Source organism: Electrona antarctica (genome assembly GCF_951216825.1).
Source record: "Electrona antarctica genome assembly, chromosome: 1".
In the NCBI taxonomy this organism is placed as follows: Eukaryota; Metazoa; Chordata; class Actinopteri; order Myctophiformes; family Myctophidae; genus Electrona; species Electrona antarctica.
The window spans coordinates 51,957,717-51,984,851 of NC_136806.1; the positions used below are offsets into that span (position 1 = coordinate 51,957,717).

General features: G+C 41.7%; 1 protein-coding gene across 2 annotated transcripts; it reads right to left on the reverse strand.

Annotated features, from left to right (window-relative positions):
* anxa5a (annexin A5a) lies at nt 1–26,580 on the reverse strand. 2 transcript variants are annotated; one of them, XM_079509505.1, is made up of 12 exons: nt 26,573–26,580; nt 22,540–22,633; nt 16,192–16,286; nt 13,312–13,425; nt 10,720–10,810; nt 9,120–9,199; nt 8,350–8,400; nt 7,267–7,360; nt 6,009–6,104; nt 5,562–5,620; nt 4,328–4,450; nt 1–324 (listed from the first exon to the last, which is right to left on the reverse strand). In XM_079509505.1, exons 2-12 carry the CDS (start codon nt 22,550–22,552, stop codon nt 265–267), a joined length of 876 nt encoding a protein of 291 aa, XP_079365631.1. In that variant the 5' UTR covers nt 22,553–22,633; nt 26,573–26,580; the 3' UTR covers nt 1–264. The 2 variants fall into 2 exon arrangements, with proteins under 2 accessions (XP_079365631.1, XP_079365630.1); XM_079509504.1 differs by lacking the exon at nt 26,573–26,580 and adding an exon at nt 25,874–26,009.
* Nucleotides 26,581–27,135: the final 555 nt, after the last annotated feature.

Here is a 27,135-nt window from a genome sequence, read left to right on the forward strand (position 1 = left end):
CAGGTTTTAGTGATATATTTGTAAGCTAAAGTACACATCAAGAGAGTTTAATAGAATGCACTCCAACTACTGATAACATGTATGACAACAATTACAAGCAACCTAATTTACCTTATTCAATCAACAGCATAAACTCAAGAGAGTATTAGCAATTATGAATTGATAGCCTCATCTCACATATAGCTTTGTCTTGCAGTGGCCATCACAGGACATCATCCAGCGTCACTGTAGGCACCGTGTAATGTCCAACGTGTGGTCATTACTTTAGTCCTGTCCACCACAGAGGTAGCACAGAGCCTTACAGTAGTCTCCATCTGTATCCTCCTGCAGGGGAAAGAAACCAAAGAGTAGTAGAGTACTGTAAATCACTCTGGATTAAATGCCTACATTGTACATGGCTGGACTGTATAGAGGGTATGCGCATGCTTAAAGTGAATGGCACATCGAGTGGCACATCGAGTGGCAAAGCAACAGGCAAAGTGAGTTTAACATTGTTTAATGTTTAATGCAATCAGATAGGACTTTTCTGTTTGGATGTATGGGCTGTCAAGGCCAGAAAGTAGTTTTTTGCCACTCAGTAGGCGTTCCTGCATAACTTCCTGGTTTGATGATGATGTCACGCGCATACTCTCTAGGAACTGCTGGAGAGCCTTTATTTTTGAAACGACGGATACAGGAAATGGCGACCAATCCATAGAAAGAAAGAAAAAAAACACCAAATGAAAGGGTCAGGGTCAGAAAGGGTCAGCACTACAGACGCCGATTCACTTCTCAGGAACTGTAGGTCTAATTCAGCAATATTTGAGAACATCTGGGGTCCTACGGGGTCATCTTGACTCCTGCGTGTTGACTGACTATTGACTGCTGATTGTTATTGTGCTCAACTTTGGAATTGTGTCTGGTACTTATACTTTTACCATCATCATAATAGGCTAATTAATGTTGAGTTCATCATGCATAATCTCGTGTTTGTTTTTTGTTTTATTTGTTTAAAGTCTGGATGGAAACCGAGGAAGGTCGGTGATGCTGGAGAGACAGCTGGCCTCCAGGAAAGACTGCCGGGGTAACCCCTGTTGCAGCACTCGCAAGAGGGCACCAAGCAAGCTGCAGAACGTACAGATGAGCAATACCCCCAGAGTCTCCCGAGAGGAGAAGGGGAGGAAGAGAGACTCGATAGGACAGATTCAACGACAACAACGACAGTGACACACACTCAGGGAAGGCTTCCTTGACTCAAATACACCAGAGTAAGGCCAAGCGTGGACAAGGATGGACGCATGTACACCGCACAGACGTCTCACCTCCTACGTCGTAGGAGGACCCTATAGGCAGGAGTAGAGGCAAACCATAGTTCTAGAGACCTCTCAGTGCCTGCAGTCGCCTAAGAACACACAAGGCAGAGAGAGCCTCCTGTTGGTTCTGGCATTTGTTCTGGAGTGAGAGAATGGACAGTGGGCGGATCCGCGGGGGGGGGGGGGGCGGGGCGGGTGGGGGGGTGTTCAGCACTGGTTTGCAGGATGCGGACTTCCCTGTTAGCCAAGTGTGGCCAATGCTATACAGTAGCCGGTGCCCCTCCGCGCATTCGTCTATAGCTGGAAGCCTGGAGGAGAGGGGCAGTGACTTGACCAATCACTGCTGACCTGCCAACTGGAGAGTATAGTGGTTGAGGGTTGAAACACTCTAAGAAGGTTGGAGACCACCTCTCTTCCAGGCCAAGGCTTCATCCATTAGAAATAAGATTATAATCGCATCTTTGGTGTATTTACAAACATTGTGTTTGTGTCTACTGTTTTTGTTTGTTCTCGTCTTGTCTGCATGTCTGACCAAAACACAAACACTAGGATTTGATAGGCCTATTTGTTATTTGTTTGTTTTTTCCAGCGGAGCACATCATTTCAGGTTCTGATACATAAGGGGAGCCAACTACATGGCAAACAGACATGCTGTCAACCGCAAAAAACTTTGTGATACATGATGCTGGGTGTTTGAGACTATTTCTACGGTATAGTACATGTTGTCCTCAACAACTGTGGAGAGAACATTTAAATATTATGATAGACAGACTGTCAGGTCAGGAGCTGTCAGCTCCAAGAATAATGTCGGTCTTATGACAAGTTGTCAAAAAAAAAAAAATGGGATTTTGATACATAGTGGTGTATGTACTAATGAATCTCTATTTCTGAGGTAAAACATCCGGTAATTGTGAAGAGCAGTGAAGTAGCACAAACTGAATTTATGACAGACAGCCTATCGACTGCCAAAATATGATTAATCTCGAGCTGTCATGAACTTGTGTTTTTGGTTTATTTCCAAGGAAAAACATGTACTATATGTACACATATCTACAGCATGTCTAGGAAAGCAAAGGTGCAGCCTATACATAATCTTCACGTGCTTGTACCTGCGCAAGTGCAACTGACCTGAATAAAATACCTGTCACATAATTTGAGTCTCCATTGTGCTGGCTGGCAGATTCAGCTAATGAGTCCCAGGAGGCTTTGTATGTCTATGACATAATAGTAGATCACGGTGTAAAGACACAGATCTGCGGCGTTTTGTTTTTCTCTCTCTCTCTACTTTGAATTCAGGACGAACAAACAACTTATGTGTCGAGGCCTTCTCTGTAGGCTGTTGACAGCTAACAACATCCTATTATATCATTTCAAGATACACCAGAGTCAATGAGAAAGCAATTTAAGGCTTCCTCGTCTTCTCTTCTTCATTTCACATTTATTTTTATATGTAGCAATTACATGTTGAGGTTTAAGAGGGACACTAACTGTGGAGCTGACAGCCTGACACTAAAAATGTCTTCTGGAATTCTGAAATGATACATTAAAATAAAGGAATGTTGACTTACAATAAGGTTAGGCCTATATATAAATGTATATATGAACTAGTTTTATGAAGTAATTACTATCACAGATCGAGTCATCAGTATTGCAAGAATAGGGCAAATACTAGTGTTAATATATTATTATTATAAGATCTTAGTGTTAATATGATATTGTTATAAGATCGTTTTAGATATATTTTCATACATTGTTTATACCGTGTATATTTTAATACAGCTTGAGAGTTTTGTAGTCTCCACTTGGATTCATTGGCTTTTGACAACTGTGTTTTAGTGTTTTATACGCGTTTGTTTATTGTCTCCGCCAGCCGAAGGCATGGGGAGAGTATGTTTTGCTGTCCGTCCGTCCGTCCGTCCGTCCGTCCGTCCGTGTGTGTCCGTCTGTTAATCTCCGGCACCGTTAACCCGGTCGATACCAAACTTTGCACACACACTCCCTGGATGCCAAAGATGAAGCTCTGACTATAACAGGCCAATGTGAAAAGGGTGGGATATATTCGTCAGCCATGACTATAGAGATACTGTGTAACGATTTGCGGGATTTTTGGACAAAAATAAAAAAATGTGTTTTATAAAAGTCTGCCTCATGGTGGCGCTATAAAAGGCAGATGTGAAAAATGCAGGTCAAAGGTTTGTCCTTGGCCTCTGGGGAGTGTGCATGCAACGTTTCACACAGATCGGTGCAGTTATAGATAAAAATGATGAAAAGCTGCCTCATAGTGGTGCTATAACAGGCCGTTCTGGAACATTTGGGGAAGAGGTTCGTCGTTGGCATCCAGGGAGAGTGTGTGCAAAGTTTGGCATCGACTGGGTTTTAACGGTGCCGGAGATCCCTGGGCCGTGGCTCAGCTGTCCAGGAACCTTGGCTGGTAATCCAGTCTGGCAGTGTGCCGCGGGTTCGACTCCAAATCCTGACGGCCTTTACTGAATGTCATCCCCCCATCTCTCTCCCCATTTCCTGTCAGCCTACTGTCTGTCCCTCCATAAAAATATAAAATAAAAAAAGGCTGTACACAGGCGCGCACACGCACAGAGTGCAAAACATACTCTCCCCATGCCTTCGGCTGGTGGAGACAGTAATAATGCACTGATCTTGGGGGAAAAACAAATAAATCTGTTGAATAAATCTGAGCAAAGCTTTGGAAGGAAATCAACTGTTCTCTCCATCACCGCTCTGACATGAGTGGTGTGGAACTGAAGCATATCCATTATGTCCAGCAAGTGATTTGAAATGCATTGGGTTAGATGACGGATGTCAAGGAAGTCGAGGCGGGGAAAGAAGTGGAGTAGAGATTCTAGTTCTACACCCATTTGCAATAATTATTACTCCCAGCACTCACTTTTTCGGTAAATTCCCAGAGATTACATACCATTTTAGTAAGACCCATCACTACTTTGTGGTCTGGTGGTGTACAGTACCTTGATAGGCATACAGATAGAATGTCCATTACTTTGTTGCCTGGTGTACAGTACCTTGATACAGGTATAGAGCGATTGTCCAAACTTCTTTGTGAAGTAGGCTTTGATGTCCTGCATGTCCACCTCGCTCCTGGACACCATGATCCTCATCAGAGTGTCGTCATCGGTCCCGGCACGCTGCACACAAACACAACATCAGCAGCTTTTAGTTGACAGTACCGGCATATCAACAGGAAAGGAAAAGTACAGGAAAGACAAGTGTCAGAGAAGTGAACAGATTTATTTTTAAGGGACCAAGCCCGAAGGGACTTCTTGCAGTCGGTTTTTCGCGAAACATGCCAAACGGTGAGGATGCGAAGCCCACGACCATTTTCCAAAGGGTGGCGCTATAGCACTCAATTGAAAATGCACACTTTGAACGCGCATAGCTCATGAACCGTTTGACCGTCGGCAATGAAACTTTGACACACACGTGTCTCCTCATGCCGACAAGTATCGTGTTCTTTCTTTCGACCTTTGATCACCCGCCATTTTGAATTATATGAAAAACTGTTCAAATCTATCTCCTCCCAGGATCTTTGATGGAAATGCACGAAAGTTTCTACACACTTATATGAACAAAAAATCTGAAGTACATTTTATAAGTGCATAAATGAAGGTTTTATGAGCCTGTTTTGTGAAAATTCTTCTTCTGCCAATAATACATATATGCAGCGTCACATACTTGAGTATGGTAGAGGGTCATGCCAAATAGCACGTCGTTTTGGCAAAAAGTCTTGTTCCCACGTGTTCCTTGACTCATGGGGAACACATCTGTCACTTTGACCAGTAACTCCGCCCTCCGCCATTTTGAAAAATGCTTATACCTGATTTTCTGCCTGGATTTTGAGCAATTTGATTCCGAACTTAACGACCATTGTGCACAGGTTTTACTTGAATTTACTATACTCAGCTAAGCTTTGACTAGATTTGAACATCCTCCATCATCCATCATGGTTATCTTATCTCCCACTTTTGTTCTTTGAGCGTTAATCACAGATTATTATTTTCTTTTACACTCCACGGTCCACACCACTTCTCATGTTCCTATAATTTATTGAACCTAACACGAGCTCTGGTTTGATACTTGATAAGACCAAGACAGGATGAGTGAATACAATCAATAAATTATGCAATCAGAGAGTGATTGAGCAGCAACTGTTTCTTTGTTTCTCTTCGTCAGACTAAACTTTAGCACTTGGGTCAAAAATAGTAGCCTTATATGAACACAGTGGAAACAGATACTTACCCTCATAGTAGCACGCAATTCCTCTGCAAAATAGGCTGGGAGATTCATTGCACATTTCACTGTGGGAAATGTGAATGATTGAATGAATGAATGAATACATGAATGAATGAAAAGACACATTGTTACCATATTAATAATGAATATGAAATGTTTGCCACATTGACCTCTCTTTAACCTACAATGTAAAGATTTATATAGCTGATCTACGATCTCACAACGCTTGTAGATATTTTTTGTCCTGGTTTGGTACGTTGTTGCTTTTATGTTTGTGTTTCTGTGATGCTTTGTGGAAAAAAAGGTGACTATGTGCAAAGATTTTCTTGTCAGATGTGCTGCTTAACTGTCCCCAATAAAATAAATGGCTAACAATGTAGTTGCTGTATTTCATTCAAATATACAAACATAAATGCCTCTACCATTATCCCAGTAGTACAACAACGGTCTTACCAATAGCAAGCATCAAGTTCTCCAAGTTCCCAGTGGTCTCGCCTTCAATAATATCTAGGAGTTCATTCCCAGATATCTTCTTGTAGGCAGCCATCACTGTGGGGGAAACGAGACAATGCCATTGGGTGTGGAACTGTGGATGTTATTCCAACTCAGCGATCTAAACTAAAATGGTGAGGTTTTGATGTCCTATGGATGATGATGATGATGGGCGAAATCCATGCCTCTGCTTTTGTTATCCCACCTAATGGCCGATATACAAGCTCACAACGTCATAGTACAACATGTTGTGAGCTTCGCTGTTATTTGTTGCTGAACGCATATCCCAGAATAGGGACTGACCTCATGCTTCCTTCTATGCATGAGGAGGCCAAGCTGCTTCTTTTCACCTGACAGGGGAGAGTTTCCCCGGCCGGACGTAGCGCGTGGAAGGAACACGTTATTCCGACCAGTTCCTTTCCCCTCCATCAGGCGGTAGTTTAGAGACCAGGATTACTGCATGTTTTTGTGAGGGTACCTACCCTAGGGGACACGGGGAGAACATGCAAACTCCACACAGAAAGGCCCTTTCGCCAACCCCACCTCGGGTATGGGCACTGATGACACGAAGGAGGGAACACGCCCCCAGCGCCCACAGCGTCCCCAGTGGGAATCGAACCCAGGACCTTCTAGCTGTGAGGCAACAACACTACAGACTGTGCCACCGTGACCCTGAAATGCATATTCTATATATGATTTTGTATACGATGTCTTTCATTTTTTTCATATTGTTGCTTGTCTTGATGTTGTATGTTTACCTGGGCCACAGGAAACAAGCCTTTAATTTGCATTTTTGAGATTATGCATTTGGCTTTTTTAAACACACTGCTGTACTCTTAAACTGTCAATTATTCAATCAATCAATGTCATGCACGCACACATGCATGGCTGAGGGAAGTAGGGGTGCTGGGGGGGCTGGAGCACCCTCTCCGCCCAGGCACAGCCCCCCCTCGGACAGGAGGGGGAAAATAATAATAATTTTAATCAAAACAGATTTCTGTTAATGGACTAATACATATGCTGTATCACAATATCGGCGCCTTATCCTGGTTAATTGCCTGTGTCAGTTTGCTCATGCGTGTGGAGAGGCCACTTTAAAAGCCACTTTTCTGCGTGAAAATGCGTGAAAATTCCTACTAAGCGTGCAGCACCTCCTACTGTAAACATCTTCCCGCGGCCATGCACACATGCATGCACAACCACACACACACACACCTACCTAATCTAAGATGCTCAAAGCTCCTGTTGCCAAGGATGTTGACAAATTTCTCCTCATCTGTGCCAACCTTGCCCTCGCCAGCTTTAAACAAGTCCTGAAATTAAACAAACACACACATGCAGACGCACGCATGCACGCACACACACACGCACAGTGTGTTTAGTGATTTTTTTCTTCTTTTTCAGTTATTATGGGGTAAACCCACAGTGAAGTGTTGTTCATATTAACCTGTATTAATGATGCAGTATGCAGTAGCTTGATCTTGTCTGGATGGACAGCTTATTAATGTTTACGGCCTCATGTTCCAAAAAATATTTTGAGATGGGGGTCCACGGCCAAATACATTTAATATTGGGGGCCCTTGGCCTGAAAAAGTTTGAGCACAACGGATATAAAGATTTATTTTGTATTTAATTATTTTTTTTGGAAAACTGTAAGGATTTAGAAGACATTTTGTAGTCAGATCAAAATTCAATAATGGTTCTGAACAAACAGGATTTTCCATTCCATCAGGACGTCTCTAAATCTATTGATCTCTCATTAATCTAAGACTGCGATGCGCCCAGAGCTCCCATGGCCTTTACCTCTCTCTGGAGACCAGCTTCCAGCAACAGCTGGTACTACCGATAAGATAACATGTTGACATTTTAAAAGTTTCCAATTTGAGTTTCCAATTGAATTATTTTTGGCCATGCCCTCGTTATATTGCCCTTTCTTTTAAAACATACATTATTTTCTTTAAAATAGCTCTCTCTTGCATGTGGAACTATTGCAAAACACATGTGGCAGCGACTGAAGTATTGTTTCTACACAAACAAGAAGACAGATATAATGAGCTCAAAGGCAGAGCCTCACAGCAGCTAATAGGGGGAGCGGTGGTGACGTCACATTGATGTTCTATTGCTTCTCACAAGTGACAGGGGGCACTGTTTAACCATAATGAGTTACTTTATGAGTCAGATTATGCAAAACTTAGAAATAAGCCTACCTTGTCGTCCCCCTGCATTTTAACTAAGTATTATTGAAAAATGCTAAACTAAAATCTGAATTTGAATTTAAAACTGTGTCGCTTTAGGTCCTTACCTTGGCGTCTTTCTCAACCTTGTCTTCTTCTACCTCCTCCTCTCTGCTGCCCTTGATGGCCAAATCAATACACACACACACACACACACACACACACACACACACACACACAGACAGACAGACAGACAGACAGACAGACAGACAGACAAACAGAGTCAGACAGACACAAACAAACAGACAGATTTACCATAGTAGATAGACCGATGGATGTACTACAGAAAGCAGAAGGTCAGACGTGATTGGAAACGTGGTGAAGTGATCTCATGCTTGTCAGATCAGACGACCACAGGAAGATTACATTACTATATACTGAGTGGTATACGACCCATGATTACATGTCTGCCTCTTAAGACCAACTTACACCTGAGACGTGGTGGTTGTAGTGCATCATCACTCTCTCCCCTGCTCCCTCGATCACCCTCGGGTTTCCTCTGCCATCTCCTAATAATTCTGCCCCCCCCCCTACCCCCTCTCCTACCCCTCCTCCCTTTCCACCTTGTGTTGACATTTACAGCGTCATAGTTATAGTGGCACGTACTCCTCCAACCCCCTTCTCCTTCATTCCCTAATTTCCACCCAAACCTCAAATGACTTTCTAATGGCATCCTGATTAGAGACTCTAATTAACAGGAAAGGAAAGATCTGTCGTTCCAGCTGTCCTCTCCTGTTCACCCTCTCTCACTTAATCGCCGTCACGCTTCTCGTATACGTCTTTCCACCGCCTCCTCCCCCCCCCCCACCCCTCTCGTTGTCACATTCTCCCCGTTTACCTGGCATAGGATCACCAGTAGTTTTTGGTAGTGGCCTGAGGTGTCTCCGCAGATATCTTTTTCCAGCTTGTTAGAATACTCTGGGAAGGAAACAAGAGAAGAAGGGAAGGAAGATTGCTTACACTTCTCACTAACGGTAAGCCATCAAAGGCTGCAATCGACCCAAGTGCAGGGCCAAGCTTCTGTTTTTCAGAAGGTCTCCGACCGACCGCACATATTCGATTAGCAAGGCTAGCGGATGGCCTGGCCTTCTCTTCTGTCCGGCTCATATAGCCCAAGACTTTTTGGCTCTGGCCCCTGCCTTGGTGCTTGCTAGTAGGCTATGAATTGTGTACCCCCCTCACCCCCCAGTCACATAAAAGCATAGAGCGGTTCCCACAATGGTACAGTATCGAATGTTGGTTTTTTTTCTTCATCATGATTCAATACAGGATACGTATATATACTATTTATGATAGTGCCCCAAGATGCTAATGTCGAGGTTTTCATTACACTTGATTTGCCAGTGACGTACATAACTACTCAGCTATTCCAGTGGAAAATAAAAGGGTGCTGATACCGTACCAGGAAAAAAAAACGGTATAGCCCACAGTCAAGTGCTAATTACCCCTTTAGGCCTGACGTCAACATTTAAAAAATGTCTTTTTAAAATGTCATTTTTTCTGAGAAACCTCATGTTTCTATATCAGTGGTTCTCGATATTTCATGTCAAGGACCCCACAAATTATTATGTAATATGCCGCCGACCCCCATCTGAAAATATGTTGTTCCAGGGACCCCCCAGAAGCAAAGATTTGAGTTAAAAACTGAAACTCTGAAAGAATATATATTCAAAGATTTGAGGCACATTTTCAGTTTTTCAAAAATAGCAGACCTACAAGTTCATAGCGCGGCACTCGGTGCCGCGCTATGAGCTTGTAGATCTGCAATTTTTTCAATAGCTAAAGTATAACATAATGCTTAAAACACCAAAAGGGGTTCCCGCACAAAAATGGGTTAACAACTCTTAAAGTGTCTGTTTTTACACTCAAGAGTTAAATTAACACTCGTAATAATGATGACAAAACTACTTGTTCGATACTTGCCCACAAAATGCTGGGAAATGGGAATTGCCGGAGCACAGATAAACGCTGACACAGACAGAAAGGGAAATGCCTGCATGGATTATTGTACTATTAATATTGTTGTTTCTAACAGGTAACCATCAACAATTCACTGAAATGCACATAGAACGCATTAGAGTTTCCCTTAAAGATAAAAGTATAATACAATAATAAAACAATAATAATCCGTCATGAGTTTACTTTAATGCCAGTGATCAATTCAAGTACTTGTATACTGTTGTTGACTATATGGTATCCTATACCCTGTGTAGAGTTTATATTGGCACACTTCATTTTTCCCTGTACACAAAATTAAACGCTGAAAATAACCAAACTACAAGACCACAATTTCGCACCTTGTGAGATTGTGTTTTTGCCAAATGTTTGCCTATTTTTGCTTAATGTTTGCGTAGTATTACATGTGCAGTACAGTACAGTACTTAAAGCAAATGTACTTAGTTACTTTCCACCTCTGCTGAGCCGCAAGACAAGCGTACCTTTCTTGTAGACTTTGCAGATGTTCTTGATCTCTTCATTGTTCCTCGAGGCCATAATCTCAATCAGCACCTCGTCATCAGTACCGGCTCCCTGGAGAACCAAGCAGAACATCTGGATGAAATCTGCAGAGCGTCTGCTGAGATGTTTTTCTAGAGAGTGACGCATATGAGACCTTTTTTTCAACCACATCTCCATATTTCGGTTCTCCTCATTAATGCTCACTAGATGACACCATTTCTGTCTACTTATTTGAGCATGTGTCTCGAAGGCGAGCAGTCGGAAACTCGAAAATGCATCGTTAATGGCAGGGACTTCGAGCTACAGTCTTTCTCTCCCTGCTACATTAGCACGGTTGTTGAATGAAAGAAAAGAACGGTAGAAATATAGTTTGAAATCCCTGCAAACAATGTTGGTATTGAGAGACGTGTAATTTGGAGAGTAGAAAGCAACAAGCAAATAATGAACTGCATATTATACATTGCAATGGCATAGAAGAGAGTTTGCATGATGGCCGATTCTTTACATTGTAAAACTAAAACATAAAAACCTCAGGTGTTGCCTAATACCGTACCAACAATATACAGATCATGTTCTATACTGTATGTTCAGATGATAAAATGTCAAAGACCTCAGGTGCTGCCTGGGGGAGTTTGTTGATGCAACGTTTAATTAAATTGGGCGATATTATAGGGTGTGACAATGCAGTGTGTTGTGCTTTAAGTACCTCCCAGGGCTCACATAAATACATACTGTATACTGAACCAACCAACACATGTAAGGTTATCCCCATCCGCCCCATCGACTACACAGAGACAATAATAGAGTAGCTCAAAGACAAACAGCTGCCCTGACCTAACCCAGCATTGCCCTGAAGGCCACATGAATAATGGCTGTCATTACAACAACATCACATCCTTTTTCATATCCATCCAGCAATTTTCATTCAAATGGTTGTTGTTAGCTTTTAACCTGAATATTGATTTGTTTGGTTTATTTTGGCCCCTGTCATCTCTCTCACACAAGAGGCCTTACAGTAGGACTTTTTACAGTCCATAGTTGTCAAATTAAGCTCCCAGGGATCACACTCACGGAGTTCATGAATACATATAAACCAACCGTCGCATAATAAGGTATCTCCATCTGTACCTCCTATACACAGAGATAATAGAGCAGTGCAGTCAGTGGTTCCCAGATGTTTTAGCTCAAGACCCAAAAGAGAAATGAGATGTTTGCACCGGGATCCAAAGTATAGTGAAAATAGCAGATCTACAAGCTCACAACACGTTGCTTTGCGAGGTTGCGCAATGTTGTATGAGCTTGTAGATCAGATATTTTCCACTATTAAAGTTTTTTTTTTTTTTTTGTATTATTATCCATGGATTTTCTTTTTTTCATTTATTCATGAAATTCTTTTTGAAAAATATTTTTTACCCACCCGCCCAAATAATAATTAAAAACAAAACGTATGATAGGAAACAAAATTATAAAGGGAAATTAGCCCTGCGACCCATAAAATGTGTCCACCACGACCCACAAATGGGTCCTGATTTAACCCACTGTTTGGGACACAGTGGAGGGCAATATACTGTAGCAGCTCAAAGACAAACTGCCCTGACCTCTAACCCATAAGCATAGTCCTGAGGGCACATGAATAATGGCTGTCATTACAATGTGGTCTAGAGGGAAGTCATCATTATTAAATCCTGCCGTCACCTGTACAGTATATTGCTTGTTGTTGTTGTGACTCTACTGTATATGTACGATACTGTGCTGCATTGTTTGTTGCCAATGCAAGCAGTGTATTGTAAACATTATGCCTTCATGTATTTGTCCGGTATATCCGGAGAACTCGCCAGTTTACCAACTCGCCGCGGTTTAGTGCATTTTAGTTTGACGTCTTCACCTTCATTTAAATTGCATTGAATTGACAGAGAGAGAGAGAGAGAGAGAGAGAGAGAGAGAAAGTAGGAATGCTAAAAGTTTAAACACCAAAGTACCGAAACAATACAATTCATTAGTAAACAATATCCTGAAATGGTTATAGGCCTACTTATCATTGGTATTCACGTACTCACCTTTTTGTCATCATCTAGCTGACCATTTAATTGCACAAAATAATTTGATCACTTTGTAAATGAACTATAACATCTGTGAGTTTGACTACACTGATGAAGACAGGATGTTAGCATAACGATGAAGACATTGATGAAGAATTTTCGCCACGGCGACTTGGTAAACTGGCGAGTTCTCCGGTATCCATTTGTCCTGCATCTCTGTCCACACTAAAATTAGTATTTAATGAGTGAAATGTTGTCATTGTCATGTTAATCTTCTTGATTCGGACTCATTTGTGGCCTGTACTCATTTATATCTTTCCATGAAATAAAATAAGGCAACATGCTGTGTTTGTCCTGGAAAAGAGCACTTTGAAGAACATAATAATAAGCCTGATTAAGAGACGTAGAACGCCGAAAATAGCCGCTTCACAAGCCTCAATCAACGCATGTGAGCTTGTAGAATGGCTATATTCGTGAGTGACACAGCCATGATGCAATTAAGTATAATTCAAGCATTACTCTAAAAATAGTTACCTTCAGGGCCTTGTGCAGTTTAGCAGCATCGTACTGGACGGTCGGTAACATCAAGGCCACAATAAGGTCCTCAAACAGCCCTCCTAACTCCGATTTCAGAGCCTTTTCAAGATCCTGTGGACAAATTAATGATGGCGTTGCTGTCCGGAGGAAACCTCAAACTCCATTTTTTTTAGGTTTATGTTTTTTTCCCACAAATCAGTGCTATTGAACCCTTTAGGTCTGTGTGTTGTTTCGAAAATATTGAACCAATGGAAAGTAGTAAAAAAAAAAACGCATTGGACATTAACTCCATTGGACCCTCAAATTGTCTGCTAAAACAGCTAACTCCACCACCTCTCTCCTTCTCATGCAAGTAATTGATAACATATAATGTCACAACACCAACTTTGACGAGGCAGTATTGCAACGTTTAAAAATATATAAGGTTTTATTCATTTCCATTAAAAATGTATAATTTTTCATTTCCTGAAAAATGAACATTTTGGAGTTATGAGGTTTCCTCCGGACAGCAGAGATATAATACAGTATAAAACAAGTAATAGTAACATAACACAAATACTGCTGCTGCTGTTACTACTATACCACATACTACCCAGAAGGAGAAGGAGACACTATAGGATCACTTGTGGAAAAACAATATTACATACTTTTTCATCCTTCCACCAATTCCTTAAAGGAGAATTCCATGCTAGAAGGCTTTCTTACCTTTATTTGTAGTTGTTACGTCCTCACCAAAGAGGTCCAGGTGTTATTTTGTGCAAAAGTGCATTATTATCTATTTCCCCTACCATAAGCCCTCAATGGGGGTTGGGTTTTTGTGCTAATTTGCTTATTTCCATCGACATAAGTAGTAAAGTGTGCCGCTTGGGATACTATTTACATTATGAAGAGAGGATATATAAAAAAATATTTTTTTGAGCGATGGAAATAAGCGAATTAGCACAACACCCCGATGCCCCATTCAATTCAATGCAATGCAATTCATTGAGAGTTTATGGTAGGGGAAATAGCTAATAATGCGCTTTTGCACAAAATAACACCTGGACCTCTTTGGTGGGGACGTAACAACTACAAATAAAGGTAAGAAAGCCTTCTAGTATAGTATAGTATAGTCAGTCTCTAAAACGTTCTAGGACAAGGCATCCTTTCGCTATCATTCAAAAAAAGATAATAACCAAAGTCAAACGGTTTTGAGGTTTGAGGTTTAAAGAGCTCCGAGAGAGAGAGACTGAGACAGAGAGACAGACATCATTTGGACTGCCATCTAACCCTAAGACAAGCATAACCTAGAAAATGGCCCCATAACAATATTTATTATAGGGCCCAGCATCACATCACTCATTGAGGGCTGCGTCTAAAATTGATTTTTATGTACAGTTAATCACAGATTTGGGCATTCCTGGTGGTGGTGAGGCCTGTTCTCAGTGAGAAGGAAACACGTGTCCCTATAGCCTGCATGCGGGTGCGCGTGTGTGTGTGTGTGTGTGTGTGTGTGTGTGTGTGTGTGTGTGTGTGTGTGTGTAAGCCTACAGTACTTACAGTATGGAGCTTTGTAAAGTACTATATGAGGGCATGCACTTATACGTGTTTTTGTTGTGAGTGTGAAGACTGATTTGGGGGGGTGCAGGTTGTATTGGCGTGCGTGCGAGTGTGCGTGCGTGCGTGCGTGCGTGTGAAGCCTATGAAGCAGCACACCAAGGACGTGCACACATAGACATCAAAGGGGGCTTCAGCCCCTGCCCTTTCTACCGTATTTAAAACAACTGCCCTCCCCAGACCATGAATGCAGCATTTACTGATGGTGTGAAAGAAACGCCACTCCTTTCCTTTCCATGCCATACGTGTTTAAATGTATTGGCAGCGTTCAGGAGAATTGCTTTTTTTCCCCCCGAAGTCTCCTGAACTTGAACGCAGCATTTTGCGTTGAACAAATGTGTTTAGAAATCCATGTCGTTACACACCGCATCTCCAGTAGATAAAGAGTGCTGGGTTGCGCCCCCCGGGGAATATCTGATCTACAAGCTCTCTTTGAGAGCTTGTAGATCAGCTATTTTAGCTATTTTGTCCAAAGGTACCCTCTCTTACGGGATTTCAGCCCTTGCCTCTCTAAAGTAGCCTGACACTCAGTCGGAATTTTCATTTCGTTTCACTTCATAATTCAGACTGAAAGCCCTCCCCACGGCAGCAGTTTTGTTGTCAATCATGAGGCTATGGCTAACCCGTTTGCTAACCAAACAAACACAGCCAATGAGCATGTAAAGAAAAGCGGTAAAATATGTCGGATGATGATGTTTATAAAACCTCTCGTGTCTGTAAAGAAACTATGTATCATACGTCGATTTAATAGCCAGATTGATACAGTCGTGAGTTACCGCAGTGGGGGGCAGCCATGTTTGTTGTCTGACGCTGTTGAGTGACGGGGCTGATGGCCAATCAGATGCTGCGTTCGGATCTTCGAACGACACTGACGCCGCCGTATAGGCAGAGACTGAGTCCAGACCTGAATCGCCAGAACATATTTTCTTAATGGGCGTGGCTAGCGATTCAGGGCTGGAGCCAGGCTATATCTCTAAAGCCCAAACCACACCAAAGGGTCGGGTTGGGACAAAACGTTTTTTAAAGGTAGACTAATGCAACTCAATGAGTTGCATCGGTGTGGTTTGGGCTTAACACTCTCTGCACGTCCCTGCAGCGCACTCCATGGGACAACGAGCCTCCGTGGATGGATGGCCGAGCCCTCTGCCATGCTGCAGCCTCGGGGCCGTGCATCATGCGTCATCATGCGGCTGATTGAGAGTGGAGGACAGGCCACGGTATAGCCCATGTGACCCGTGTATTGACCCGCTCCAGGTCCCCAAGCGGGTGCGTGCAGCGTACCTTTCCGTAGGCCTTCTTGTACGTCGCTTTAATTTGCTGGCGCTGATCGTTGCAGCGAGCGGTCAGAATCATGAGAATCATGTCTTCGTCCGTGCCTGATGATAGAGAGAGAAATAAAATAAGGTGTTGTTTTCCTCGACTAATACTATGAGGAAAAATGTTCGTCGACTACCTTTTTCCACTGACGAAAACTAAGTAGAAACTAAATGAAAACTAAGCTATGATGACTAAAACTAAGACTAAATATTTCGAAGATTTCGTCAAGAAATAAAAACTAGACTAAAATGTTAGGAAGGGACTAGTGGACAAGAGATCCAGTATGTCATTTTACACTTGGTTGCATGCTGAAAATAGCTCGCGACGCGTTGTGAGCTTGTAGATCGGCTATTTTCAGCAAGTGTAAAATCAGCCATTACGACGGCATTTTAGTCGACTAAATCAACCGTAGATTTAGTCGACTAAAACTAGACTAACACTAAAACATTCCAGGTGACTAAAATGTGACGAAAATGGAAGCTATTGAAGAGACTATGACTAAAACTAAAATCCAAACTTGCTGCCAAAAACAACACTGGTATGTATGTATGTAATGTGCGAAGAAAAAAAAACATTATTAAATTAAGGTTCAGAGATGAAAGCACCGTTGCACACCCTGCATGGAAGAGTTGATTTTGTAGACTAAAACTATATGACAAAAATGTTTGTCGACTACCTTTTTCCACTGACGAAAACTAAAATGATGACTAAAACTAAGGCTAAATATATTGACAATTTCATCAACACATAAAAACTAGACTAAAATGTTAGGGAGAAGAGATCCAGTAGAACTAAAAGAGTTTTTATGTTTGGTTGCGTTCTGAAAATAGCAGATAGCTTGTAGATTGGCTATTTTCAGCATGCAACCAAGTGAAAATCTACGCCTGCCAATATACATTTTAGTCGACACAAACTGTGTAGTTGGGGGATACTATACTAGACTCAAACAAAAAAAAATCAGATGACTATTATTACTAATATTACTCAAATTTGATATTTTTTTCATTCAAAAGGCTATGACTAAAACTAAATCAAAATTTGCCGTCAAAATCAACACAGCCTGGAATGCTGTTTTTTTTTTGTTCTTTTTAATCTAAATGTATAGGCTCGCCTGATTCAGGATTCCTTCCTCACCATTCTGAAAATATATAGTCATGGCAATTTAAAAAAAAAAACCCTGGTGGTTACAAAGAACACTGGCTGGCGGAAATAATTAGTTTCCCCCTTTACAAGCAGGAATTGTGGTCATTTTGCAGCTTGGAAGGCAGCTCAACGTGTACGCTGTAGCTTTGTAGATTTTGTAGCAGCTACAAACTAAGTCGGGGGTTTTCATGTAGGGGGGGGGGGGCAGCCGCGGCCACACTGGCAAACGGAGTTTCGTTCAGTTATGCATTTTCATGTATTGTTGAAGGACAATAAAGCTATCTATAGCTGGCTTCCATTGAAAAGAACGGTAGCCTGTATAGCTTTGTAGCCGCCTGAGACCTGAGAGACATATAGGTCTCTCAGGTGGTGTTGAACTGCTGCTTTTCCCAACAAGGGTTTCCTCTCGACTTGTGTGTAAATTACATCTTGTGTAAAGTATAGCTATAGTATACTAACTTTTAGCATGTATCTTGTGAGTCTCTCTCTCTCTCTCTCTCTCTCTCTCTCTCTCTCTCTCTCTCTCTCTCTCTCTCTCTCTCTCTCTCTCTCTCTCTCTCTCTCTCTCTCTCTCTCTCTCTCTCTCTCTCTCTCTCTCTCTCTCTCTCTCTCTCTCTCTCTCTCTCTCTCTCTCTCTCTCTCTCTCTCTCTCTCTCTCTCTCTCTCTCTCAAGTTGAAAGCAGTGCAAGAGGAAGCAGAAACAGCACCAGTGTTGTGGATAATTATATCCGTCTTTTGTTTTTCTATTCCGCCAATGTCTTTAGGGAAGATTCTCTGGTATGTTGCATTTAGCAGTATAGTGTAGTTTTCAGGTTTAGTTTGGGTAGTTAATTATGTTCTGATCTGGTTGGATAAGGGGAAAGTTTTATTTAGCTTCCCCATCTTTTGTCCTTTTATTCGGTATGTTTGTTTCTTTTTTGTTAAAAGAAAAAGCTGAATGTGTTGGCATCTCCAGTTGTGGTGTGCTTGTATAACATACACTCTCTGTTGAGCCTTAGCCTAATGGAGAGGCGATGACATATGGGAGCTTGTCCGGGATCAAGCTGCCACAGCGCTGTCCAGTGCTGAACCTATTGATCGGACTTAAAGCCACCCTTTGTGCTGTCCAGTGCTGATCCTCCTGAGACACACAGGATGCTTAAAGGGATAGTTCAGCTTTTTTTTTACTTAAGTTGTATGAAATACTTGTCATTAATATAGTGGTTGCAACTGTATTAATTGATTGCCCGAGTCCCATGGTGGGAGTTCTGCTCTGGTTTTGGTCAATATTAAGTAGTTCCGGTCAATTTGTGGGGGGCACTGGGGCCACGCAGTAAAAGTAAATTAATCCACAAAACGAACGTAATTTGTATTGTTGACCTATTTCTAAAATATTAGCGCGACTTTCGTTCAACTTTGACCCCTCTATCACATGGAACTATTTTTTGGGCGTAGTGATATGGACAGAAAAAACATAGTTCTGTGTGATAGAGGGGTAAAAAAAGAACGGAAGTTGCACTAATATTTTAGAAATAGGTCAACAATACAAATGACGTTAGTTTAGTGGATTCATTTACTTTTACTGCGTGGCCCCCAGTGCCCCCCACAAAATGACCGGAACTACTTGATATTTCACCAAAACCAGAGCAGAACTCCCACCACAGGACTCGGGCAATCAATTAATACAGTTGCAACCACTATATTAATGGCAAGTATTTCATAAAACTTAAGTTAAAAAAATCTGAACTATCCCTTTAAGTGTGTGTCTTATTATGTTGTTGGGCCATCCAGTGCTGCTTGTCAAGAATGCTTGAACAACAGCCAACTGTTGTCTAAATGTTATACAAATCTTACGTCTGTTTCGCATCTCTGCCCCATGTGTTACAACATGATATCGATGTTGGGGAATGGGAATGGCAATGGGATTAAATACCCACTGATTAAGAGATTCAATCCTGTGTCTCAATTTGCAAAAGCAAGCAAACTGCATGCTGGAGAATGTAACAATGCATTATACTTACACAATAAATACATCATAGTGGCATGTATAGTTATTCTGTACTTACACAGGTATTATAGAAAGACTGTGGGGACCTTGTCTTTGCATCCATTTATAGTACACACTGCACTGACTGCAGAATAAGAGTATTAGTCCGAGAATATTGTCCAGAATAATGTAAAATCTGGGAATACATTTCTTACCAAGAAATGTCTTCACCAATGTGTTTGTAAAGGTGTCTATACTAACAGCCGTCGTCACAAATGTGATGAGGTCAGCACATTTGGGCACAAGTGGATATGGCCGAATTTAGCCCAAGGAGTGTTTTTCATGCAAAACGAATGCTTGGAATGGGTTCAGAATCATGAAAACCCCCTAGTTTGACATGTCATACTTAAAGTGTAATGAAATTCAGAACATTTTGCCTTGTATTGGTTGTTGATGGTACCCCAACTTTCAGCAGCTGTCAAACATTCCCCTAGGGTGGCTGAATAGAAACCAATGTTGGATGTGTTAGTAGACACCTTCACAAACACATGGTGAAGAAGTGTAATTCCCAGATTGTATTAATATCCCCTGACTATATGACTTACTGACAGATGTGCACCAGTGTTGTTTTTGTCGACTGTAAAACTAAGACGTTTTAGTCGACATTTTAGTCGACTGAATCAGCCGTAGATTTAGTCGACTAAAACTAGACACTAAGACATTCCTGGTGACTACAATGTGACTAAAACTAGGAAAACTAAAAAAAGGAAAACAATTCAAAAGACTATATGACTAAAACCAAAATCTAAAATTGCTGCCAAAAACACCGATGTGCACAAAATCTAAATAAAGCCCTGACCTCTCTGAAAGCAGTCTCCTGGACTAACATGTTGTGAAACGATGAGATAAACTGATCTACAGTAGAAATCAATAGTGCCTTTAAAAAAAAAATCACCGGCGCCTTTGTTGAAGAACAGTGGAGGAAAAGAAAAACAAGCCATGCGTCATTTATTTCCCCGGGGGGTCAAACTGATACGTTACATAAGGCATAATTATACCACAGAGCCACAGAGTCAGACCCCCCGGGGGGTCACAACAGTGCTGTTATGAGGCCTGGGAAGACAGGCGGCTCACTGGTTGATTGCGATCTTCTCCCATTCACTTCCAGATTTATTTTAGAGATTTCTTTATGCTCTGTTGTTTGACAGTACAGGTTGTATAAGCAACGAGATACAGTTCACGATGGGCGGGGGAGAAGGATCAACAGGGATTGGATCATCATGGACCAGACCAGCACGGTGAAAGGAGTTGTTTGTCTTATTTTCTATCACACACCCCACATTTTTTTGTGTTTTTGTCGCATTCCTAAGCCAATAAACGGCGAGTCTCCAAGTCTCCTATTGAGTCTCCTACTGAATGACCCGGTCATCAAATGATTGGCTTAGGAATTCTACAAAAACAAAAAATCCTTTATTTCAATTCAAGGCTTCATGGGGTGTGTAATTGATAGGTATAAGTATTTATTATTATTATTATTATTTATTTTTTAAACCAAACATTTCTAATTCAAATCTTTTCTCCTGTCACTGCAACCAAATATTTTGAGATGGGGGGGTCCGGGGCCATATATACATATAGACTTTCCTTGGAGTCCTTGACATGAAAAGGTTTGAGACAACCACTGATATATAGCAACATAAGTCTTTCACAAAACTGTTAGAAGACATTTTTAGAATCGGCTTTGGGTCTTAATGGGGTTTGAACCAATGTCTGAGTATAGGCTGCACCATTGCATTGCGAATTAGCATGTACTCAAAACTATACCACATTGATTACGTGGGGGGGCCCAGCTGATTGACAGTAACTGTGAAAGGACAAAATATTGTAATTATGCTTTCCCACATGCTGTAGTGGGCATTAGGTCACTTGAGAGATGGAGAGGTCAGAGGTCAAACACTATAAAAGCAATCAGTGTTGTTGTACTGTATATCAGTGTCGTTGTTGCTATTGTTGAATATTCTAATCAGGGACTTGCACACATAGACATCAAAGGGGGCTTCAGTCCCTGCCCTTTTACCCGTCTGTAAAACAACTGCCCATTAACCAGAGTAGCCCACGAATGCAGCATTTACCATGGTGAAATGAATGCAAATGCCACTCCCTCTCCTTTCCATGCCATACCATACCGGAAGGCAGCATTCAGGAGAATTGTTTTTTTTTTCTCTCTGTTTTCGAAATCCATGTCGTTACACCTGCATCTCCAGTAGATAAAGAGTATAGCTGATCTACAAGCTCTCAACGCGTTGCAGCGCGTTGTGAGCTTGTAGATCTGCTATTTCCGCTATTTTGGGCAACAAGTGCCCTCTCTTATGGGATTTCAGCCCCTGCCTCTCTATAACACTCTCTGCACGTGTCTGATTCTAATATTCTTGCGCATTATCTCCCCCAGTCCTGGTTGCCTACCCAAGGCTATGCCAGTTAACTATGCCAGTGACAGATGGTGCAAGTTATGGTGTCATTTTTGCTTAGATTGCATGGTTGAATTTGTGCAGCAAGTCTGTCTACTAGGTAGGTATCAGCATTGGGGTAAATTCCAAATAATCTATACTTATATGAAATGTGTAATGTGGAAATGTGGAATACATAGATGTTAATGATAGATTCATTGGTACTCCTGAGGAGGACAGTGTGTGATTTGAAAGAAATTGAAAATAAAATTCATTTTTTGTTTTACCGCCCATTATATGAAGAATTAAGACCTGTATTATTTTGTAAAATGACAACCATCTGTGTTAACTTTTTCTGGTTAGAGGACTACGAAAAACTGGAATTTTGCTTTAGGAAAGGTATTTTTGCTTTAGCAGATTTTTGATGCAAAGCGTGGGGAAAAGGGCAGAATGTTTTGTTTGTGTGAAGAAAAACAAATAAAAAAAGTGTTGTTTTTGGTACACTTTTTGGTACACTTATGCAATATTGAAGCAATGATTTGTATGGTGTGTCCTATAAGTCCATGTGGGCTGGGCACCTTGGGTGCATGACACATAAATAAAGAATCTATCTATCTTTAATGACCTGACCAGAGTAGTGGACTAATGAAAATTGATTAATGAAACATAAACAGGCTTGCATTATGCATCCGCACATTACAGTTAGGCATAAAAAAGATGTGGCCAATATATATGAAAATCAGGAAAGTAACTGACCGATTCCTTTCATGGCCTTGTGGAGGATCTCTGCATCATGCTTGGCGTTGAAGTTGACAAAGGGTCTAACGCTGCCTCTGTAATCCTTATCCGCCTATAGAGGAAAGATCAACAGAAAACACATGTTAAAAGAGAAACAATTGTCACCCAGGCCCAGCCCTTCCTACAGGCCGACGAAACAGCCGCGTCGGGCACCATGGGGGGGGGGGGGGGGGGGGGGGGGCTGCACAGTGCCTTCCCAGTGTCTCCCCAGTGCCCAGTGTCCCCCGCAGTGCCTCCCCAGTGCCTCCCTAGTGTCCCCCCAGTGCCTCCACAGTGCCTCCATAGTGTCCCCCCAGTGCCTCCCCAATTTTTTGGTCAAACACTATAAAAGCAATCAATGTTGTACTGTATATCAGTGTCGTTGTTGGGGGGGGGGGGGGGGGGGGGGGGGGGAATCCTGCTCGGGGCGCCAGATTGCTCAGGACCGGCCCTGTAGTCACCCCCCTTTCTGTCTGCATGTTTAGGCCATTCTCTGTGTTCCTACAATACCCATGATGCATTGCAGGCATGGCGTCGCAGCATCGGGCTGGCATCATCCATGCCTGACACACCCATATGGCCTACTACAGTATAGATACCATTCTATTAACCCTGCTTGTCATGAGGGTAGTGGCTCAAAACCGGGAAGTGAAGAGATGGTTGTGTCCTACAGTCCTAAAAAAAATAGCCCTTACAACAAATATATAGATAATGTTGAAAATCGTGAACCCTTAAAGTTAAATCACTGTGGGTCAGGGTCGGGAACCCATTTGTGGGTCTCGGATCTATTTGTGGGTCGCAAGATTTTTCCAAAAAGAATTTCATGAATAAAATAAACATAATCAAAGCAATGCCCTATATTAGAAAACAAATGTTTATAGAAGTAGTGAAAATTGCAGATCTGCAAGCTCATAACATGGCACTAATCGACGTGTTGTGAGCTTGTAGATCTGCTATTTTCACTAGTTTGGGTCCCCGGGGCAAACATCTGATTTCTCTTGTGTCAAACAAACCTTTTCTATGCAGTTCCTTTATGTACTTTATGTATTTCTTAGCCTGTTTATCAAGGCCTGAACACCACCTGTCATCAGGCTGGCCTGCCTGCCATGCTGGAATACATTCCTTTGACAGACTGTTTTTCCTATGGTGGAGTACCTCGTACCTCCCCCCGTGTGGTTCTGTTCCCCTATAATGCGGACTACCTTCTTTTGTGGATCTGCCATGTGGATTTTGAAAAATTGTACCTACTGGCTACTGAGTGCTGCAACGTTTCGGGCTTGCTTTCTTCATCAGACTGAAGTGAAGTGAGACACCACCCTTCTTATTCCAGTAAGACACCCTGACATGATAAGATCTGTATCCCAGCTTACTAGCTTAGTTAAGAGGTTAAAAGTAAAAAATATAAGTTTTCATAGTAATCTGTGACCTACAGTCGCAACAATCAACATGATCACATAGGATGCATGTTGACATCATCAGACAGCTTTTCAACTCAACACATAACCAATAACAATCAGGCACTTGAAAGATGAAAACAACACATAGGGGGGTGACTGTTGTCACTTCTGTTTGATGAAGAGCGCACGCTCAAAACATCACAGGTGCAGTAAAGGCGTTTTTTAATTGGGGCCCCCAACGGTGTGCGAGCGTTTCTTTTGTTTTCACAGGGGAATACACTATAACTGAAACTATAGCAGTGTTCTCTTTCACCTGCTGTCAGTCAAACAAGTTTGTGACCTCAAGTGTTTGGTCATGTGCGTGTGTGTGTGTGTGTGTGTGTGTGTGTGTGTGTGTGTGTGTGTGTGAGACATGTTCACCACTACATGTCACACCAGATCGTCCTTCTCCTCACTGGTACTTGGATTCTTCCTCTCGAGGGAAAATATCATTTGAGGGAAAAGCAATAAAACAACTGCCTTGCTTGCTTCGTTCATATAGTCCTGCTCAGGTGCGAGATCACATGGAATATTGTGTTCTCCCCCCCTCAACCACAATTTCACCCTTGTAATCTCCTCTCTCTGATGTCTGTTTTAATTTCTTTCTTTCTTTCTTTCTCATGTTTGTTTCTTTTCATGCTTTTCTGCTTTTGTTCATGATGATGTATACGGTTCACAGAGCTCAGCCTAGAGCTTCATCAGCATAACAAAAGAAGTATAAAAAAAAAGGTATTGGCTTTTTCAAATGTATTTTGCACCAAAGGGGTGCTTAGTCTGTAAGCTTCATAAACTGATAAGTTTCAAACCAGGATATTTCTTTCCTGCAGTAAACTTCTTGTTGGTATAGTTACATTCAGTTCTTCTAAATTTGATGATAAAATAACGTTTTAGACCGCGGCGGAGTCTGTGAGGTTAGGGGTTAGTGTTCAGGAATGCATTTACCACACTGCATTTCTATCAGAAATGCATTAATCCGATGGTAATTCTGTCAGAAAGGCAGTTACCAGACTGGTAATTCTGTGAGAAAGACACCCGTGGCTTCCGCTGCCAAAGCTGTGCATATAGGAGGGGCTAGCGCCCCTCAAAAATGCACATGGGGCCAATGGAGTAGACTCAGGAATGACATCATCAATGTTACAAGATACTGTAATTTTAAAATGTAGGCTACCTATGCTAGCTAGTAGTACTATTATTCATAAAAGGTAACTGAGCTACACTAAAACTCTCTTTCTAAATAAGAAGCTAGATAGCTACTAACTAAAAAATACTTATTTAAAGTAGCTACATTGAAGCTACTTTGTAATGGTTGGTATAATGTGGCTGAGGGGGACATGTCATCGAGTCACTGAATAAAGCAGGACTGTGAAAGCTACAAATGGATGAAGGTGGAGAATTATTTATTTGTGAGATGGATAAACTGCACTCAAACTCAGTATTTTGATGTTGATGTTCCTCCACGACTACGCTTTTGTCAAGCTACCGGCTGCTGCTACAGTGAAAACTAGAAATGGTCACTCAATGGAACACATCTCCACGAGGATCACACCTCAATTATTATCACACCTCCCTCCATTATTGTGTATGTGTGGCACGTCATGACAATCTTAGTGTTGCGCGTACGAAAAGGCTATACAGGCAATGGGGGGAAAGATATGTTAAAAGCATAGTGATCGTTAATGCCTTTGGGTCAATTATGTTTGTGTAGGGGGCCAGAATTGGAACACAAATCAGGGCAGGAATGTAAATGACGACCTCCATATCTTTTGTCCAAATGTTAATGACAAGTATTATATTAATTATATATTATTATATAATTCAACATTTAATTACAGTATACAGTAGCTGGGCCAGGTAGCCAAACGCAGCAAGCAACTTACTCTATAAAAGGTCTCCCTCTCCACACAGCTTATTCAAATGAATAATCATGCAATGCTCATTATCAAGCACTGACTTAACAAGCACGCAATGCAGAGAGCAGGTAGCCTACGTGTCACAGCAGCAGCCATGCAGTCAGAATGAAACACAAGACGGGAGGCTACTCTACTGCTAAGTGCCTGTGTCAAGACAAGAGCCATTGATCATTCATTTGAATCAGCTGGTGTGGAGGTTGATCTTGTAGAATGTAGAGTATACCCTTTCTGATTTCTGTCAGGTTGCGTTCCCACATTGTCGACTAGATCACTCAAATGAATTGAATGAATGTCAACATAGGAAGTGATATAATTCATGCAAGGCCTGCATTGACGATATTCAGTCCACCTTGATAGCGAGGTGCTAACTAGGTGCAACTTCCCATTGACAGCCCATTCACCCAAACAGAAAAGTCCTCTCTAATTGTATTAAAGGTGTAGTGAAATGAAAAATACGTTTTTCACACTTTTAGACCATCTCCGTGGTCATCATATGGGCATACCTAACAATGGATGCCAAAAAAATGGGAACATTCTAATTTTTGTGTGTTTTTATATCAAAAGTCCATACAAATATATTTTGTATTACTTCCTGAAAACGAAAACGTGCTGCGTGATGACGTGTCGAGGCCCACATCGATAAAAGCCAATAAAAATGAAGCTCACCCGTTTAATTCCCCATTTCTCCAAATCCGTCCAAACAGGCAAACACAGCTGCTACTGATTACAGAAATCCTCCGTTTTTATTCCCATTCAAGATAACATCCAGAGTGTATTACTCGGTTTCAACTTAATCATCACGCTAAAATATGTATCTGAAAACATTATAGGGTAGAAATAAGCCACATAACAGTAAACTGGTACAGCTGGCCGTCTATCTGAATTGTAAACAAACACACAGCATGCGCTGGTATAGCATAGCTACCGACCCTAGCTACCGTCCCATCGCCTGAAGGGATGCGACGCTCTGATTGGTTCAGAAACTTCAGACCGGTGTTTCAACTTGAAACCGTTTGAAACTTCAAAATAAAATGTCCACCATTTCCGTTGCAAAAGGTTTTGTTTCATAAAAAGCCACCGTAGACATGTTATGAGCTACTTCCTGTCAATAAATTCTGTGCAGGTTATTTTTTCTTTCCTAAGTGTCAGAGTTTGGGAGTGCTCGTTGGATATCACTCAACAGCCATGCGTACCACCTGTTTTGAATTTGCACATAATGCAGGTAGCAG